Below are 20,666 nucleotides of genomic sequence, written 5' to 3' on the forward strand. Positions count from 1 at the left end.
ATTTAGTTACTAGAGATACACACATTGTCCAACAGATTGATGGAAGACAATGCATAATACTCGCAACACAAAGAGGCAGGAACTGGTGCCTGCATCTGCAAGATTTTTTGACAATATTTAGAAAATATTACAATTTATTTAGAGTTGGAAGAATACAATGAATTCCGAGGATATAGACATTACAGAAAAGGTATTGAGGAAAATATAGAGCGATATATGTTGTTAGTAGCTCTAGAATTGATTATCACATCGGGTTCCTGTGCCCAACAGAACAAAACATTGCCCAATCCTGCATCATCCTTACACACATCATGATATTTGAGCTGATTGTTGCTGCCACTGTATCAGTCCATCCCCATGATGGTTCTCGTCTTCACGCCTCTTTACTAAGCATGATGCGCTTTTCTAAGGACTCCGCTCCTGGAAGCGTGTCCAAATTAAATGGGCATATAGAGAACGCCTTGCTGTCTTTGCATCTAAGGAGCATTTTGGATGCACCTTTTCCAAGACAGATTTATTTGTTCTAGCAGTCCACAGAACATTGAGTATTCTCCAACATACGGCAATTCAAATACATCACTTTTCGCTGGCCTTCTTTGTTCGTTGTAAAGAGTTCACATGCATATGAGGTGATCAAAGACACCTTGGCTTTGGTGACACAATCCTTAGTCTTCAAAACGACATCTTTGTTCTTCAGTACTTTAAAGGGTTCTTGGGTGGCCGACTTGCCCAATGCAATGCATCTCTTAATTTCTTGACTGTTTCTTCCATGAGCATTGACTGTAGATACAGGCAAAGTAAAATCTTACTGACTTCGATTTTTTTTTCTCTTTATCATGATGTTGTCTGTTGCTCTAGTTGTGGGGACTTTTGTTTTCTTTACACTGAACTGCAATTCTGGATCTTCAGCAGCAAATACTTTTCTTGCGGATGAAGTTCAAGGTTATTATGAGCAAGTAAAATGAAAGACAAGTTAAAAACAAACTGACCCAAAGGTCAATAAGGCAAGAACATTTGAGAAGAAAATGCTAGTGTTTTTGCTTTATTTGACTAAGGAAAAAAAGTAAAATCTATTATTTAGGAATCATGTCATTTGTCATTAAACAACCATACATGAAGACTCTATCGTCTTTGTGTTTAAGAAAATTCTGTTTTGAAGAAGTTTGAAAACATTAAAGAAATACTGATCTAGCACCTAGTATATATCAAGTACCCTGACTTTGGAAATGTTATTAGAAGTGAACAAATATTCCTGCCCTCGTGAGCTTGCATTCCAGCAGGAGAGAGAAGCTCTATGTGAGAAACGTGACAAAGACATGATATATTAACCAAGTACCATGGAAATAAAATAGAGACCAAGGCAAGTTGTATGGGTTCTTTTTTTTTTCTATTTTTACATTTTATTAGGGGCTCATACAACTCTCATCACAATCCATACATATACATACATCAATTGTATAAAGCACACCCGTACATTCTTTGCCCTAATCATTTTCAAAGCATTTGCTCTCCATTTAAGCCCTTTGCATCAGGTCCTCTTTTTTCCCCCCTCCGTCCCCACTCCCCCCTCCCTCAGGAGCCCTTGATAATTTATAGATCGTTATTGTGTCATATCTTTCCCTAACCGGAGTCTCCCTTCCCCCCCTTCTCTGCTGTCCATCTCTCAGGGAGGAGGTCACATGTGGATCCTTGTAATCAGTTCCCCCCCTCTAACCCACTCACCCTCCACTCTCCCAACATCGCCCCTCACACCCCTGGTCCTGAAGGCACCGTCCACCCTGGATTCCCTGTGCCTCCAGCTCCCATATGCACCAGTGTACAACCTCTGCCCTATCCAGTCCCACAAGGTAGAATTCGGATCATGGTAGTTGTGGGGAGGAAGCATCCAGGATCTGGGGGAAAGCTGTGTTCTTCATCGGTTCTATATCGCACCCTGACTGACCCATCTCCTCTCCTAAACCCCTCTATGAGGGGATCTCCAGTGGCCAACACTTGGGCCTTGGGTCTCCACTCTGCCCTTCCCCCTTCATTCACTATGGTATACACACACACACACACATATACATACATACGCACATATATATACATATTCTTTTTTTTTTTTGCATGATGCCTTATACCTGGTCCCTTTGGCACCTCGTGATCACACCGGCTGGTGTGCTTCTTCCATGTGGGCTTTATTGCTTCTGAGCTAGATGGCCGCTTGTTCACCTTCAAGCCTTTAAGACCCCAAACACTATCTCTTTCGATAGCCGGGCACCATCAGCTTTCTTCGCCACATTTGCTTATGTACCCGTTTGTCTTTGGCGATCGTATCATGGAGGTGTGCAGCCAATGATATATTTTTTGTTCTTTGATGCCTGATAACTGATCCCTTCGGGACCACGTGATCACACAGACTGGGGTGTTCTTCCATGTGGGCTTTGTTGCTTCTGAGCTAGATGGCTGCTTGTTTCTCTTCAAGCCTTTAAGACCCCAGACACTATCTCTTTTGATAGCTGGGTACCATCAGCTTTCTTCACCACATGGATTCTGGTTGCAATTTTATATGTGACAATGTGGGCAGAAACGAGTCCTGAGGGCATCAGGCTTAAATGCAAGTTCCGAAATTTGAAACTACGGTCTATTCTGCAGCGGAGAGAGGAGGCTTTCTACTCACCGAAAGAGTTCCAGTCTGTATTTTTTGTTTTCTTTTGGGTTTGGTTTTGACATATTAGGGTTTATCTCAGAGGTGTTACATCATTAGGGCTCTTGAAGGTGTGTTATATGTCTTTCTGTCTTTTGTCATATGAACTCCAAGATTGATGAGCCTATAAGGACAGCAAGCAGAGTAGGATGTGTTTTTTGGGGGATGAGGGGATGGGCGGTATTGTGGGGGGGGGATTGTAAAAGGGAGACAATTTGGAAACTGTGGTAGCAACTGTACAATCCTGCTTGATGTGATTGAGCTATGGAATTTTATGAAATATCTATTAACTCAAAGTCAATGATAAATTAAAGTAAATATTTTAAAAAAGAGTTGCAGTCTGGTAAACACACAGTAGCAATTCTACTCTGTGTTATAGGGTCGCTGTGAGTTGGCATCAATCTGATGGTTGTGAGATTGGTTTTTTTATTGAGACAATAAAATATTTCCTAGGATTGAAATGAAACACATGATTAATATTGATATTTGGTACCAAAAAAAAGCTGACAATTGGCATCTGGCTCCTGTATAGGATAATAGTTACACTTGAGATTGACATGAATCTAATTAATCAACCTGCTATGTTCTCAAGAACTGATTAACAGTGATCTTGTCCTAATTATTATTGATATTTTCCTCATGTAAATCCGTTAGTAACTCCCCATTTGTCTCTGCCCAGCATTCAAAGATCTGGCCTTATGTCTTCAACGCATCTTGCTAGCTTATAAATTCAAACTCCATGGCATCTTCTTATTACAAGTTTAGAATGGGTATCATGAAAAAGTTGCTTTAAAAAATATTTCCTAGAGGGGTGGGGTAGGCTCTCTGGAGGCATGGGGAGTTTTGTGCCGGCTGCCACCTTCCAAGTTCAGCTGTTTGGATCCCAAATCTCTGAGAAAAACAAAGAGCCCATTTGCTCTTTAAAATGCACAGTCTAGGAAATCTTTGGGGGCAGCTCTATGATCTTCTTAGGGTCCCTACCATGGAATCTACTTGAGGCAGTGGGTTTGGGTTCAGGGAACAGAAAACATGAATCCTGTTGGGTATCCTTTATATTTTCCTGAAAACCTTTTCTAAATTATCTAAATCCCTAATGTGTGCCTCACAATCCTTTGTATTCTTCCAACATTAAATCATTAGGAATATTCTCTAGGTATTGACAAGAGAGTTCAAGGTGAAACAACCAGCGGAACCACTGGCTCACCCCTCTTTGTATAAAGAGGAATCTGGCTCTTGGTATTGCAAGTATCACATTTTGCCATCCTTCCATCTGTCGGTTGGAGGCTGTGCTTGTCTCTGCAAACTGGCCTAAAATTCCTAGAGGTAAAAGAGGGTATGTTATTTATCCTTAATTCCACCACAGTGCTATGAATCATGCCTTGCAGAAAGCAGGTTATCAACAAAAAACTTGAATTAATACCAAAAATATTGAATCAACTCTTGCAATTGTAATAAAGAAGAGCTCGATGTGAAATATACCTTGCTGAAGGCCAAAGAAAGTATGCTGTAGAATGAAAGACCATACAAATCATTTGGGACCAAGTAATAATGGCCAAAGTCTCTGAAAACTAATAACAGAAAAATAAGAATTTAATTAAAGTTAACTGAAATCCCTTGGTCAGATAAACAGAATTCTAGCTAGACAGGTTTTCACAGCTAAGTTTCCAACTGAGGGATGATGAATACGAGCTCAAAGAGAGGCTGGTTTTCTAGCTTTGTGCACCATACTATAGGCCATTGAGTACTTTATGCAGAGAGCACACCCTGAATGTAATCTTTATTCAATATCTGCCTGCCATGAAATATGCCAGAGTTCAAATAAAAAGACAAAACCCATTAAAAATATCTGAAACAAAAATACTACCTACGCGTTTCACAGAACAGAGCCATGTTGGATGTGAACACAGAGGTTAATTCAAGAAAACTTAAAGCTCATTACATGTTCAACATGCAAGGAGCAATTTGGAAAATGATGAGATATGAGGAATTAAAAGTAATATTATATATAAAATAGTAATCTAAAAACAGTTTTACTATAAAAAGCTAGTAAATTAAACAAAAATAGTTGATACTTTTGAGAAAATATTCCTCCTGCTTGAAGAACACAAAAAAGGAGGGACACTAAAATGTATGGGAAACATATTTCTTTAAAGTGAGCAAACTAATTATGGGAAAATTTCAAAACCAAAACCAAACCCAACTCCCTGATATTGAGTCGATATGATCTCATTGATACCCTGTAGGACGGGGTAGAACTGTCCTGTGAGCTTCCTAGATAACTACAGAAATAGAAAGTCCCGTCTTTCTCCCTTGGAATTGGCTTGCGGATTTGAACTGCCGACCTTGCAGTTAGCAACTCAATGCCACCATGATCTCGGAGTCCTGTGGTGCATATGCTTGCTACAGGTTGGAAATGCCTGCATGGCACCTAGGAGCTGAAACAACTCCCTTTCCAAATAGGATCAAGCAATGACCAAGATTTTTTAAACAGTTTTGGTGACATAATTCACATACCATACAATCCAGTGCTTTAAACGTGTTAAAAAGAGCTGTGGAATCATCACCACATCACTTTTAGAACATGTCTGCATTCTTGTACTCAGTATGAGCTCGCTGTTGACCCGTAACCTCCCCTGCCATCCCCTTCACTCACTCTCACTCACTGCCGTGTGGTTGATGCCAACTCATAGTGACCCTATAGGATAGGGTAGAACTGTCCCTTTGAATTTTCAGAACTGTAACTTGTCAAAAGATTTACCTATTCTAGAATTCATATATATCCAAAATAACAGTAGCAACAACTGTAATAACAATCCAAAAGAAAGCAGAAAGTGATAAAATCTAGAGCAAATTTAAATTGGATTGAAATGGATAATAAATGATAAAAGAGTTAGGATGCTAACTGCATCTGTGTTTATCCATTTTCCAATTCACTCCATCTGATATTAAGGCTATTTATGGATCTAGACAATGGTCTGATGTGATTCTCTGGAAACTTGATCCAAGTGGAGACTTGGCAAGTGAATTTTGAACTTTCACTGTCTTCCCTAACCATCTGGAAAGGGCTACTCAGAATTTAAACACAAATACTGTTCCCTCTCCTGGTCTTGGATTTTATTTACAATCTTTAGATCACACAAGATTTTGTGCTTCTTTCATGTGAGCTTAGCTGACACCTCACTTGGTTGACTACTTGTTTTAAGAAACGTTTTAAGACCCCAGATGCTATTTCTGATAGCCAGACACCATCTGATTTCTGGATACTATTTAGTAAGGCATAACTCGGCCTCTTTGACTAAGGCATGTCAAAAAAAGCCAAGAAGGTAATGAATATAACAAATATATAGTAGCCTAAGGTGCCATTTATTAGGCTTCCTCGAAGCAAAAGTTGTGAACCAAAGTCCAATAACTTCCAAATCCATAACCTTGGAATAGTAGTCATCTGCGTCTTCCCATACTAGGGCATTCCAGCTTTAAGTTCAAGGGAACATTTCTGTTCCTTCAATCTGCTACAGATGTGCTTAAGGTAATGTCTATGTTGCTAAATAGGATTCCAAATCAGATTCCTCTGGAGTGGCACTCGAAGGATGTTGTGCATCTTGAAAGGACAAAGTAATTGAATTTCCATTAAGGCTCACTGATAATTCTTGTAGCAGTTTCTGTTGATTGGGGTGAGCATAGAATATTATATTTCAGTAACTTATTGGTCATCTCCTTCCCTCCCCCAACTCCAACATAAACAAGTGAGCCCAGCTGAATGAGTAAAAAGATTACATTACCTGAAACCAGACACCTTTCTTTGGCTTGGTAATGAACTCATACATTTGTCCATTTGTGACTGACTAACTTCAGTCTGCAAAGTTATAAATGGTTTCCAGGTCTGTTCATGTCATAAAGTGTTTTGTGATTTCATAGTTCTTTTTTAAAGATGCACAGTATTCCACTGTGTGTATGTACCAGAGTTGCTTTTATCCGTTCTTCTACTGATGGGCATTTGGGATGTTTCTAGCTTCTTACTATCGTGAACTGTGTTGCAATGGACATGAGAGAGGACACGTCTGTGGGTGGTGTGTTTCTAACTTCTTTGGTGTTTCTCTCTACCAAATGCATGGCTAGGTCTAGGTGTCTCTATTCCTAGTGGTTTTAAGCAGTGGCATATATAATTCTGCAATGGTTGTACATGTATTCTAGCTCAACTGCAGTTTATATACGTTCCAATATTTCTGCATCCTTTCTAAGACTTAATGCTCTGATTTATAAAAATGGGTGATTGTTGTGAGTGTAATATGATATCAATTGTTGTTTGATTTACACCTCCCAGATGGCTAGTGATCCTGGTATTTTTTCATGTGCCTGTTAGCCATTTGATGGTCTGTTTCGGTAAACTGCTTGTTCGTGCATAGTTCCCATTTTTTATTGGATGTTTTTTCCATAGTAGAGTTATATAGAATTTAGAAATCAGCCCGTTATCCATTGTACCTTTGCTAGTGATATGTTTGTTTTCAGTCTGTGCTATCTCATTTTACTCTTTTGATGAAACCTTTTAGTAGGTCAAAGACCTACTGTGATTCCTTTATTATATTTGATTGTATGGATATGCTCTGAACTAGAGCTCCTAAATTTGTCCTGATTTTCTTCTGATTATCCATATAGTTCCAGGATTTTCATCTAGGTTGGTCTCTTAGTCATGATGAGTTCCTTTTTGTGCATTAGGTGAACCGTTCTCTGCAGATGGAGATCTAATGTTGCCAGTGTCATTTGTTGAAGGCGCTGTCTCTTTTTGATTTATAGATTCGTGGCCCTTTGTCAGAATCAGTTACACGTAGGTATATGCATTTATTTCTTGGTTTTCTGCTCCATTGCAATGGTCTTCTTAGCATGTTATCAGTACCTGGCTGTGTGACCACTGTTGCCATGTAATGAGCTTTGTGGTCAGGTAGTGTGAGGCCTTCTACTTTATTTTCCTTTTTTTAAGGAGCTCTTTGCTTATTCTAGTTAGCTTTCTGTTTGTCTATTTCATTAAAAAATAAAGTTGGGATTTGTATAAGAATTTCACTTTATTTATAAAGCACTTTAGATAATATTAACATTTTTATAATATTGAGTTTTCTTATGCTTGAACACTGGATATTTTTTTATTTGTATAGGTCTCTTGTAAGAATGTTTTGTAGTTTTTCTTGTTCTATTCTTTCGTATCTTTTGTTAGGTCTACTCCTAAGTAGTTTATCTTTTGTAACTATTGTAAACAGTATTGCTCTCCCTATGTCTTTTTTCAGAGCCCTCTTTGCTTGTATACAGGGACTCAATTGGTTTCTTCTTGTTTATTTTGTATCCTTTGACTTTACCAAATCTATCCATTATTTCCAAAAATTTTTTGTGGAGTCTTTGAGATTTTAAACATATAAAATGATATCATCTGAAAATATTGCAAATTTCACTTTTTCCCCCAAATGCAAGCCCTTCAGTTATGTTTGTTGTTAATGGTCCTGGCTAAGACTCATTAAGAATGGTTTAGTGACCTAAAGTATGTTCTATTCTAGACTATGTATGATGTGTACTAGAGAAGAATGTATACTATGTTGTCGTAGCATGGAGTGCTCTAGGAAGCCCTAGGCGGTCAAGCTGGTTGATTCCGTTGTTTAGCTCTTCTTTGTCTTTGCTTCTGTTCTTACCTGATGATTTGCCTTTCCATGATATTTATGAATTGAAATATCCTACTATCTTTGTCCATCAGTCTATTTATTTTTTTGACTCTGCAGAAACTCTGTATTTTTTAATATTGTAGAAGAACAATGAATTATTTAATATGGGTCTTCAAGCCAAAGTCCCTAGTTCCCACAAAATAACCATTTTCTGCATGTGTCTGGTAAGAAGGTACAGGAGCGTACGTACTGATAGGTGTCAACTGTGAGTATAATGAACCGGATTCCCTAGAACGCCATCTTGCTTTGCATAAAATGAGCCGTCTAAGAAACAGGAGGGAGGATCATATTACCAGTAAATGCCAGGGGTAGAGGTGAGTTCCCATTCCTCAAGCTTTCTGTACAGTGAGCCTCTTGGATCTAGGAGACAACCATAACAACAGAGGAGCAGCAGAGCTTATGGTGAACACCTGGTTTTCAGAGGCTGTGGATGGCAGTGGAAGCCCCAAATCCATTTTTTGGGTGGCCACGTGGATTAAGCCTCCACTGAATCTCTGAATATAGTCCAGGAATGTGAATCTCCTTGCTATCAGACATAGAGCATTGTAACGTTGATTAGGACAGTTGTGGTTAGATTAAAATGTAAAAACAGAACAGAAACATAGGTCATAGCAATATTTTGTTTTAATTTCAAAGTTTTATTAGTGTTGGCATAAAGATGAATGGAATTAATTGGCAAAATAGTTATTAAGTGAAATATATGAAGAACCCTGTTAACAAAGTGGTTGAGTACTTGACGGCAAAGGGTTCAAAGTTTGAGTCAAGAAGCTCCTCCCCAGAAGCTGGCTGTGGCCATCTGCTCCCTAAAGATGACAGCATTGGAGACCCGATGGGGAAGTCCTATGTCGTTGCATGTTATCACAATCAGTGAGACGAGACTCTACTGCATTGAGTTTAATAAGTTTGTACCAAAGTTAGCCTATATATGGTAATGAACTATTTAGAAAAATCAATATTCTTGCGGTTAGAAAGAAATATCACCATCAATCAATAATTTTTCTAGCCTGTCTTATCTGATAATGACAAACCTGTAATTAACAGCATAATTATAACTATAAATCCTGAAGTACTTGAAAAAATTTATATTATAAAGCAGGTTTAACCTTTAAACTTACACTCAACTGTGCAGAATTTAATTGTTTCTTTTTTCTATATGAATTCATTATTCTTATCAATTTCTGTTTCTGCTTATGATTAGAAATATCTATTAGTGGTAAATAATAACTTAGTTTATGAAACTTTAGAACTCAGTGTACTTTTATGTAACTATCTTCTTATATTGATATTTTTTTCTTCCCCCCTTTTCCTTCCCCAGTCTTGGAAGGATTAGTTGGTGGCTTGTGCATTGTGCTTCATTAGGGTAAGCATGAGTTGACTTCACTGGGACAGTAATCCATTGATCCCAACTGAACTTGGGGCATGGGTATCAGGTGTCCAGTTCTCCTTCTGCTGTTGTCCCTAGAGCCTATCGTGGAATCTCCCAGCCTTCAAACCCAGCTACCTGCCCTTTATATCTTTATTGAGAGCCTCAGTTTTCTGTATCATCCACTCTTCTCTCGTACCTGTGGAAGTCCTCAGCAGGCTGCCTTGCACTGGACTGGAGTGCGGGCACTGCTAACTTACAGTCTCTCTTCACTATTGCTCTTTTTTCTAGGGCCACATTTTACTTAGGCATCCTTAGTTGTCTTGAAGACACCAGAGATATGGAAATCTCTCCATGTTTCCACAAATCAGTCATGGGACGTCTATCCACACACTTGTGTTCCTGCGTGCTGGAGCAAATAGCTATGCACTCAATGACTAGCCAAAAGGTAGTGTTTTGAAGCTAATCAAGATATCTTGGATGACATGCCTAGTCATCTGCTTCTATATAGTCACAGTCTTGAATCCTTAGGGAGTAGTTCTTATCTGCGCACATCAGGTTTCCATGAGTTGGGGTCAACTGGATGGTACTAACAATAATGATGCACACCTATCCAACATGTCTGATCACATGGAAAGAACCAGAAAGCTAATAGCATACAACCACTGAGTTCTACTCTTGGCCCCACCAAATCTCTCCAGAAATTCTCTGTCAAATCTAGAAGGAGTGCTTCCTGTCCTCTGGGTGAAGGAAAACCACACTGTTCAATATAGAGTAGACTCTGCACTATTAGGGAAAAGAAGGGGACTTTCTATTTAAGTAAAGAGATACAGTCTCAGAAACTTACAGGGGAAAGTCTACCCAATCGTACAGGGACCCTTTGAGATGGCATTGACTCAATGGCAGCCAGTGTTCTTGTTTTATATTCTTTGGTTTGGTTCTGCACTCTTGAGCTGATAGCAAAGAGTTTCTACATTAAATCCTTCAGATACTAAATTTCACTATTTACAAGGGAAGTTTTAATTTCCCCCCTCTCTCCCCTGTCCCACTATTATTGCTTTACAACTAATATTTTTTCAAATTGAAACTGGTTGTAACATAAATTGAGAAAGTATTCCAGCACAAAAATAAAAATTAGTGTCACGGTAAATTTTTTAAATGTTTAAAGTGAATATATGAAATGATTAATATGATATTGTATGTATATTTTATATATCTGAATTTATACAATGTACAAATTGAAAATGGGATTTGGTACTAATATAAATACTCAGAAAATATTTGAATACTGCAATCAATTGCAGCACGGCAGTAAATCAGTGAAGAAGGCTTTATTATGTATCAGATAAATATATTTACAAAATATCCATAGATCTAATAAGTGCATTGATACATTATGTTAATGTTTTTAGAAATATTCCTTAATTTTACTGAATAATTTTTAAAATATATTTAACGTCAAAATTAGTTTTCCTAAGGGACAGATCTATACTTAATCTAACTACTTTACCAATGAAGAAAAATAAAGCTCAAATATATTTAGTAACTGAAATATAAGTGCATATACTTCAAACCAATGCAAGGCAAGTCAAATTCAATAGGTGAGAAGCTATTTGTTTATCATTTGTTAACTTAATGGAGCGGAGCCCTGGAGGCCGGTGTCTATGCATTTGGTTGCTAAATGAAAGAGCAGTGATCATGACAGGGTGCGGATGCAGTCCCAGGCTAGTTCTATTCCTTGGTTCTTAGTCTTTTGGGTAGGAAAAATCCAGTCTACAGAAAAAGCATGGAGCAAAGCATGGGGAAATGTTACTGAAAGTGAAAACACAGAGACAGCTTTTAGTACACCTGACAGGTTCATCTGGGCAGGTTGGGACAGAGATCCAAGTGCCTTGCCTACCAAGTAGGCTTCCTTTTAACAGTTGTTTCTCCTTATTTTAACCTCCTTTTACTAGGTGCTGATTTAGCTTCTGTGGAGTTGCTTTGCTGTTTCATTTCTCATTCGAAGTATCCAATTTCCCTCACCCCCAACTCCCACCTTCCCTTGGCTATAGACTGCTTAACAGTTAGCTCCATGAGGGAATGATGTGACAACTGCTTCTCTAAAGGATCTCAGCCTTGGAATCTCTGTGGAGCAATTCTACTCTGTCCTATAGACAAGATTTGAATCAGCTGAATAGAAGCAACTAAAGCAATATCATTAAAATATCACCATCAAACACAGATATCATCTATTATATCACATTAATTCTTGGAAAGACAATACATTTAGTAATCTCTAAATCTTCATTTAAATAGTTAAATATCTGAGTTGTATGTAAAATGAGAGTAGCATAATATTTCCTTAATGTGATCTGAAGTCAACATCAGTTTATAAGGTGGGGACTCCCCAAAACCAGAATTTTTGGGAAAGCTGTCTATTTAAATTTTTTATAAAACAACCTTATCACCTTCAAAGTACTCTCCATTACACTTATTACATTTATCAAATCTGTGATTCCATTCCTGGAAACAATATTCAAACACATCTGTTTGGGTGGCTAACAGAACCTCCTTCATTTTTTTATTCACCTATTTATGACATCAAATTGCTGTTTTTCATGTACCTCTTCATTCACAGTAACAAAAAGAAGTCACATGGTTAAGGGCAGGTGAGTTAGGTGTGTGAGGCAAGAGAATACTGTTTTTTGCCAATTACTGGCATACTGAGGTGACTGAATGAGCAGGTGCATTGTTGTGGTGGCAAAGCCAGTCCTCCGTCCACCACAAAAGAGGCCTTTTTTTGTTGCACACTCTGTTACTCAATCTTTTCAGAACCTCTAAATTGAAAGTTTGATTAACAGCATGACCTAGAGGAAAAAAACTACAAATACATTATGAATTGACATTTTTGTCCGTTCAGGAAGTTGCTGGACGTCTAGCATGATGTTTGTCATCAATCAACCTCTCACCTTTTTGGAAATGAGAAAAGCACTCGTATACTCTCATTCTCCCCCAAAGCACTGTCCATGTAAGCTGTGTTCAACATCACAACAATTTCTGGGGCATTTTTCCTGAGCAGGAAAAAAAAATTCACAGCCACATGCTGCTCTCTTAAATCAACCATCCCCCCAAAAAACGAGGTTCAAGTGAAACCGCTTTCATGAAAAACTCACTCTGACCAGAGAGAACTTTCCCAGGCAATGCCACTGGGTGCACTAACTCAGAGGAAGTTGCTGTTATTCACCTACCTGGAAAAATACATACTATGAAAGTTCTGCTCTGTCCAGCAAAATTCCAGTTTGGGTGGGTGGATACCTTCTCTTATATATACTTGAAAAATAAAAAGAGTTTCCTTTCCTTTTGTTGCTGTTTGTTATACAATGATATTTAGCATAATTGTGATTTAGGTTTCTTCAGAAAATTTGACTAAGGAGTAGGAAGTTTTGACAGGGACAGTGACACAGGGGAAAATATTCTTTAAATGATAAAGATTTAATAGGAAGTATGTGAAAACCTCTAGATGAAGAAATATGAACTTACATCAATAATATATGTATATCAATTATACAATGCGTTGTCTAATGGATGAAAAAAGACCCTTTAATGTGGAAAATGTTTGAAGCATGAAACTCAGAGGAGTTTAGTTCATAAAGTCTGCATAAATAGAAAACTAAATTGTTGACAGGTGATTAGCAGTTTCAGACATCTTGAAAATAGAGTAGACATCAGGCTCCTGTTTGAGAAGATAAAATATTGCAAATATACTTCCATCAAAATTCCAATGGGCTCCTTAAAAGAAAATTTTTTCTGAAATTACATTTAAATTTAGCAACACTATGAAAGAATTTTTTAAATGCAAATTAAGGATAGGAAAAGATTAGGCAACACTATTAATACTTATTTCCAGACATTAGGAATAGATATTTTAGAAGTGGCTTGGGACTCGTGAATAAATGCCTCCACAGGTATCCTGGATATTCATATAGCTATTCATATAAAAATGAAATTTCTAATTGGGAATCACAGCCTTCTGAAACATTCTAAAGCATCAAAATAATTTAAATACATGCTGAAAGGGAGAGATTTCAATAGGGGGGAAATTTTTGCTTACTGGCGAAGTGGAGGTGGGAAAAATAAAATCTCAGAAACAACCCTGCTATTCTTATTTAATAGGAAAACTATGCACATTTTTATAGCAGTATAATTTATCTAAATTTATAAAGTAGTGGAAAGTAAGGAAATCTATATTGTACACACAATTTTTATTGCTGACACACTTTTACTTGTACTTTCAAGAGTTGCGATGTTATGATAATTTCCCATTATGGCATAAATATGCATAATTATAGATAACTAAATAATATTCCATGATATTGATAGTTTATTATTGCTTTACAAAACCAAATTGGACACTGGATGAAGTCTTAAGTTTCATCTTCACAAATCACAATTTGGAAATAGCACAACTTTGTGCAAAAGCACTTCTCAGTACAAGAAAGAACGTTAAGTTGGGTCTCCCTGTAGGTGAATCTGGATGAGAGGACTTCAAAACGTTTGTGGGAAAATGAAATTCAAAGATAAAATAATTTTTAATGTAAATTTGATTTCTCAACATAAATTCCATCACATTCAAGACACTTTTATAAATTACACAAGCCATTTAGTCCATGCCTAAAACCGGAACTTCCTGGGAACTAAACCTTATAATGGAATCGTTTGTACATTAATAACTCAAAAAAAAGATGCCCTTAATTTTTTTAATGAGGAAAGAAAGAGTAATGAGAAGGCATTAAATTAGGACTGTAAGGTGGATACTTAAGATTTTCCATCTAACTCTTCCAAAATTGCCCTTGTTTGATGAGAGATCTGTGCAGGATCGTTACTGGGGTGGAGTCCAGGGTGAATCTTTCCCTGGCATTTTTCTCCTAAAATTCTAACTTTCAGAAAATACTCTCACAATAAGCAAATGTTGCTGTATTTTCACCCTCCAGAAACTCAAACAAACAAAATACCTTCACCAAAAACAGAAACTGTTCCCACAACCGTAGACTTGACTCATCTGCTTTTTCTTTTTCTGGACCATTCCCACTGCTGGTTAGTCATATTTAATTACACTTTATCCTCAAAATCTGGGATAGCAATGTTACATCAGTTACCACTCTTCCAAGAATTCCTTCAGAATATTGACTCCACCTGTTTAAAATTTCCATAGAAAGTTCTGCTCATATCACTAGCTGATCTAGGCACAATAGTTTTGGCACATATGGAGTGGAAAACTGACCTCAACTTTAATTTCTCAGTCAGACTTGGGTAAGCTGAACAATAGTGTCTGCTGTTAATTGTTGGTCCTAGTCAATTTGGACATGAAGAAAATTAAATTTGTCCTTCCAAAATGATGTTAGCTTCATTGACATCTTCTTCTTGTCATCTTGTAAAATTAGTTATCCAGTTGTAAACTGCTGATTTGGGTGAAGGGTCATTGTCTCCATAAACTTTAATTAGCATCAATGGTTTCACCATTCTTCCACACAAGGTTCACCATAAATCTTTACTTGCTTCAATTTCAAGATAATGCACTTTGATTTCAGCAGAACTCATGCACTCTGATAGAGTCTCAAGGAGCTTTGGTAGCATAGTGGTTACACACTGGGCTGCGATCCTCAAGGTCAGCAGTTTGAAACCAACACCTGCTCCATGAAGAAAAGATGAAGATTTCTACTCCCATAAACAGTTACCATCTGGGAAACTCACAGGGGCAGTTCTACCCAGTCCTACAGTGTCGCTGTGAGTCAGCATGGGACTCAATGACAATGAGTTTGGTTTCTTGGTTTGATAGAATCAACTCTTCAAAGTGATCTCTTATCCTTCTTAGTGCCTCAAACTGAACCTTGTTCAGACCCGTTACAACAATTAAATACTGTGGAAAATGTGCATTTCTCAAAATATGCATTTCAGTAACTTATTGAAGGCCCCTTTTATTTACACATTTACACATGAGAGTTCTAAAAATGCTTATAGGGAAAAATAGGATTTTAAAGTAGTATATTTTTCACAAATATTTTGCATGCTATATGTATGTATGTATGCATGGACTTTAGTTTGGCCATATTCATTAAGATATATGCATATGAGAGAAAAATTAAAAGATACTGATTTTCTTTTCAGTTTTTCTCTACTTATAAATGATTGCTTAATTTAGTATTTAAAAAGGTCCAGAAAGGAAGTAAAATGTTTTTATAAATTAATCCTTTAAACAGCAAGCAATTATAGTTATTTTTATGTGAGCTAATCAGTATCCTTTCAAATGTGCTATCAAGTGGCATCTATAATTATTAGAGCCAGTTGGCTCATGCATACAACCGAATCAATTGAAATACACTTATTTCCCTTTCCTACTGCTCTAGAGCTAATAACTAAGAATGGACTTTTTTTTTCTCTCCATAAAGCTTAGCTTTGGTGGAATTCCAGTACCAGGCAAACCTGGGACCTTTTTAAAGAAAAATTTCCATGGATGCATTGAAAACCTTTACTACAACGGAGTGAACATAATTGACCTGGCCAAGCGAAGAAAGCATCAGATTTATACAGTGGTAAGTTAACTAACCCTTTGCAGCCTGCTGGTTCCTAACAGTTTGCTATCGTGTAGTGCTTTTATAACCTGATGATCTTAATTCATAAAGACTCCATTAGCCTCCTCAGGTAGACCTGGAGCGAAGGAGAATAGCTAGGGACTGTGTCAACATGAATCAAATGATTGAGACTCACAGAAGAATTAGACGTATGCAGAGGGTGTCAGTTTTCTGGTTGTGGGTGTGTACCATCTGTGACAGGAGTTAGAAATGCACATTTTATCAATGCCAATTTCTTTACTATCTCTAAAAATCCATCAAGAGAATCACACAGCCTATTACATTCTATAGCTTGGGAAACACATCATTTCCACTTGTTGATATTTTTAAAAAGAGTTTTCAACAGGAAGGTTAAACTTTGGGTAGTGTTGGGATTTCATTTGTAGCACCTATCACAATGTCAAATTTAGTGATTTTCTAATATATGTCACAGACACACACAGAGACACCCCACACTGGTGGTATAGTGGGCATGATTGGGCTGCTAAATGCAAGATAAGAAGTTTGAAACTACCAGATGCTCCGTGGGAGAAATACATGGCTTTCTATCCCCTTAATGAGGTAAAGTCTTGGAAACTCACAGGCTCAGTTCTATTTTCTGCTAGAGGGTTGCCACGAGTTGACATTGATTCAATGGCATTGGGTGTGCTTATTTGCTTGTTTACATAGTTTTTCTCTTTCTTCATTTAATTCCTAGTATCTAGCTAATTGTCTTGCACACAGGCATCTCAATGCACATTTTTGAACAAGCGGTTGCTATTCTAATTCTTGAGGATGGGACGACAAGCCCAGATCTCTCCAAAGCACATCAGCAGGTTTTCTTAGCACCTTGCCTAGGGCTCAGCACCAGACCGTGTTGGACGCAAATAGCACCCTGGGAACGTCTGCCTTCTCTTAACTCCCAATTGCTTCTGCTTTTAAATATGTGTACACCTATGATTCCTAGCATTCTTTCTCCATAAATATCGAAAATATAGACACCCACTCCTGATACCGTCTTGCCATTATACAAAAGACTGCATTACATAGAAATGTAGGATGAACACACCAGAATCCAAAATAAAGAATTAATGTATCCTTACATAAATGCCAACCCTCATCATTGCATAACTGCTAAAACATTGAGAATCATGGCCCAAGAAGGTTGGCTTATAACATTAGCTAACAGTCAATTTTACCCTTGATTCACAGACTGTGTATCATTAATGAGTGAGTTAGTGACATAGTACAATTTTTACAATTGTTATAAAGGTGAAATGTCAGTGAGCTAGCTCAGTGATGAGAAAAAGCTATGTATATGTATAAATATAAGTTATATTACCTGTTGCATTATAATTTAAAAAATCTTAATGGAACTAAATGTTATATGGCATGCTGTTTCTGAAATAATCTTCAAAATGTTAGCTGAATAATAATCTGCATTACATAACAGAATATCTTATTTAGAGTAGAACTCTAAATGTCTACTATCTGCAATATTAATTTCTGATTCTTCTCTTATTTTAAACACAACCTCATTCTTTGAGATCTGTTTTTAATGGATTTTGTGAAACACATGTTCTTTTTTGTGTGTGTCCAGTTAGAATTTAAGGATAATTTAATGTATTTTTCCATGTTTAAATATCAACCCCACAAAGCTGAAAGATGTTTTCAGATGTTTTATTGACTATGCAAAGGCATTTGGCTGTGTGGGTCATAAATAACTACACATCGCTTTGAGAAGAATGGGAATTCCAGAACACTTCATTGTACTCATGCGTAACTTGTACGTGGATCAAGAGGCAGTTGTGTGAACTGAGTGAGGGAGTACTGCGAGATTTAAAATCGTGAAAGATATGTGTCAGGGTTGAATCATCTCATCATGCTTGTTCCTCCTGTGTCCTGAACAAATAATCAGAGATGGTGGATTAGAGGAAGAAATATATGGCATCAGAATTGGAGCAGAGCTTATTAAAACCCATAAATGTAGCTGGCACAAGTTTGTCGCTAAAAGTGAGGAAGAATTGAAGCACTGGTGTATGAAAATTAGGGATTGTAACCTTCAGTCTGGATTACAAGTCAAAAAAATAAGACCAAAATCTCGACAACTGGACTATCATGATCAATGGAGAAAAGATTAAAGTTGTCAAGAACTTTATCTTGCTTGGCTCCACAATCAATGCTCATTGAAGCAAAGGTCAAGAAACAAAATGACACATGGCATTGGGCAAATCTGCTACAAAAATTTCTTTAAAGGGCAAAAGTTGGGAGGTTACTTTGAGGACTAAGGTGTAGCTTATTTAAGCCATGATACTTTCAGTAGTCCCATATGTATATGAAAGTTGAATGCTGAATAAGGAATACTGATGAGGAATGGATACATTTTCAATTGAAGTGCTGGTGAAGAACGTTTGAAGTGTCATGAACTGCCAAAAGGAAAAGCAAGTCTGTTTTGGAAAAAGGAAGGCTGTAATACAGTAATGTAAATAAATTGCACAGTTTGTTTCAGGGCTCAAGGAAGCCCAGCCTTTGCATCCTGTAAGATAAGCCTCTCCAGCACATTATATTCAAGCAACACCCTGTTGCCATCTGCCGTTCCTTTCTTATGAAACCTGTTCCCTAGAGATTTAACCACTGTCCCTTAGGGATAATTCTGTTAAGTCTTTAGCACTCAATTTGAGTAAAAGATTATTTCCACAACCCGAAATGAGGTAAAATTAACAATGTAAAATTGACATAAACATGCCATCCAATTCTAGCTCAGACACTCTAGCCTGTGCCAATACAGAACCAAATAAGAAACAGTTAAAAAATAAATGGCTCGTTGAAGTATGTGAATATACCTGTAATATGGGTTAGAATATGACAAATATAGCAAATGCATTGCCCTACTATGCTCCTGACATGACTAACTTCCATGCCGATGACATGCCGCTTCCCTTGGTGCTCTCCCCTCCAAGCGTTCCCTCCTCCCAAATCAGCATGAGTAACACTGTGCTCGGGAAATGGTAAAGCTTGCCTCAATTACAGGTTTTATAAATGACTTTTTAATTGAACAAAATGTTTTACAAATGCTTATGCAACTTTACTCTGTCTTCCATAAAATGCAGGGAAAATCATATCGCTAGTAGCAGGACTATGGTTAAAGAACTGGCTTTGAAGTTATTGATCATGCCAAATCATTTATTTGCCTGTGTTTTCCAATAGTTGAAATTTAAAAAATCAAAAGTGACAATGATCAATACTTATAACATTGATACTTCCAACACATGGCTGAAATTGCTTACTAAGTGAAACACATTTCCCCTCAGCTTGTGGAACCTAAGTTTTTCTGGCAGTAAAACAGCGGTTGAGAGTCTACCTGGGTCCCTAATCCTGCTTGCAAAACTTGCTTGACTGTGAGACCTTGAGCAAGTTACCAAATTCTGAGTCCCCATGCATAGTGGGAACCCACAAGAAACTTAGCATAAGTCCCTATTATAAAATTTCGATAATGTATTATGACCTAGGCCCATTGTGTTGGCACATGATAGGCACCTAAGTAGTGGAAACTCCTGCTATCCCCAAAGTCATCAGTTCTAAGCCCCCTGCCAGCTGCTCCCCAGGACACAAATGAGGCATTCTACACTTCTAAGAGTTCCAGTCCAGAGAACCTACAGGGTCAGTTCTACCCAATCCCGGAAGGTCTCTATTAACTGAAATGACTCTATGGCAGTGGGTTTGGGATTAATATTTTTTCTGTATTTGTTAGGCAAAATCTCTAATCACCTATTCAATTGAAATTGGCATGTAAATCAATATTGATTTAACATCTTTATGGATTATCATTAAAATCATATTCAGTTAATGTATTCCATTAGTTCAACAAATAATTTTTAAAAGTATACCAACATATTAACACGGAATTTTCATTCATTCCCAAGCTGTTCAAATTACAAAGTAGGTTCAGGGAAAATATGATAAGGTTTCAAAAATTTCATGGAAAAATAGGTTTTAAGAATGATGAAAAGTTATTTTTCATGAATTTTTTGAAGCTTGCCTCATATGTGACATCTAAAATGTCTCCTCCATTTGAGGAAATATTTAATGATCACTTCTAGCCTAGACTGAATCAAATGGTGCACTCTTTGAAATGGGCCTCTTGAAGATATGTCGTCCCATGTGCAATAACACTGATAAGTACATACTGATAAGGAACCAGAATAATTTTGGGAATTCCTGTATTCTACTTGCATTTCTACTGCTATTCAAGTCATTGGAACATGATTGTTTATTTTTTGTTGCACTAGACACAAGAAAACGCACTCAGTATGATCACCTGAGCG

At 37.3% G+C, this 20,666-nt stretch overlaps 1 protein-coding gene across 2 annotated transcripts in view; it reads left to right on the forward strand.

The window, feature by feature from the left end:
• The window catches only part of CNTNAP5 (contactin associated protein family member 5), a 1,091,618-nt gene that overhangs the window by 551,038 nt on the left and 519,914 nt on the right, over positions 1–20,666 (forward strand). Inside the window, exon 7 of one of the 2 annotated variants that reach the window (XM_075529285.1) lies at positions 16,180–16,323. In XM_075529285.1, coding sequence (XP_075385400.1) covers positions 16,180–16,323 — 144 coding nt within the window. The remainder of the gene's footprint in view (positions 1–16,179; positions 16,324–20,666) is intronic. The other variant, XM_075529286.1, reaches the window with a different exon arrangement.

This window comes from Tenrec ecaudatus, chromosome 13, assembly GCF_050624435.1.
Source record: "Tenrec ecaudatus isolate mTenEca1 chromosome 13, mTenEca1.hap1, whole genome shotgun sequence".
NCBI classification, from domain to species: Eukaryota; Metazoa; Chordata; class Mammalia; order Afrosoricida; family Tenrecidae; genus Tenrec; species Tenrec ecaudatus.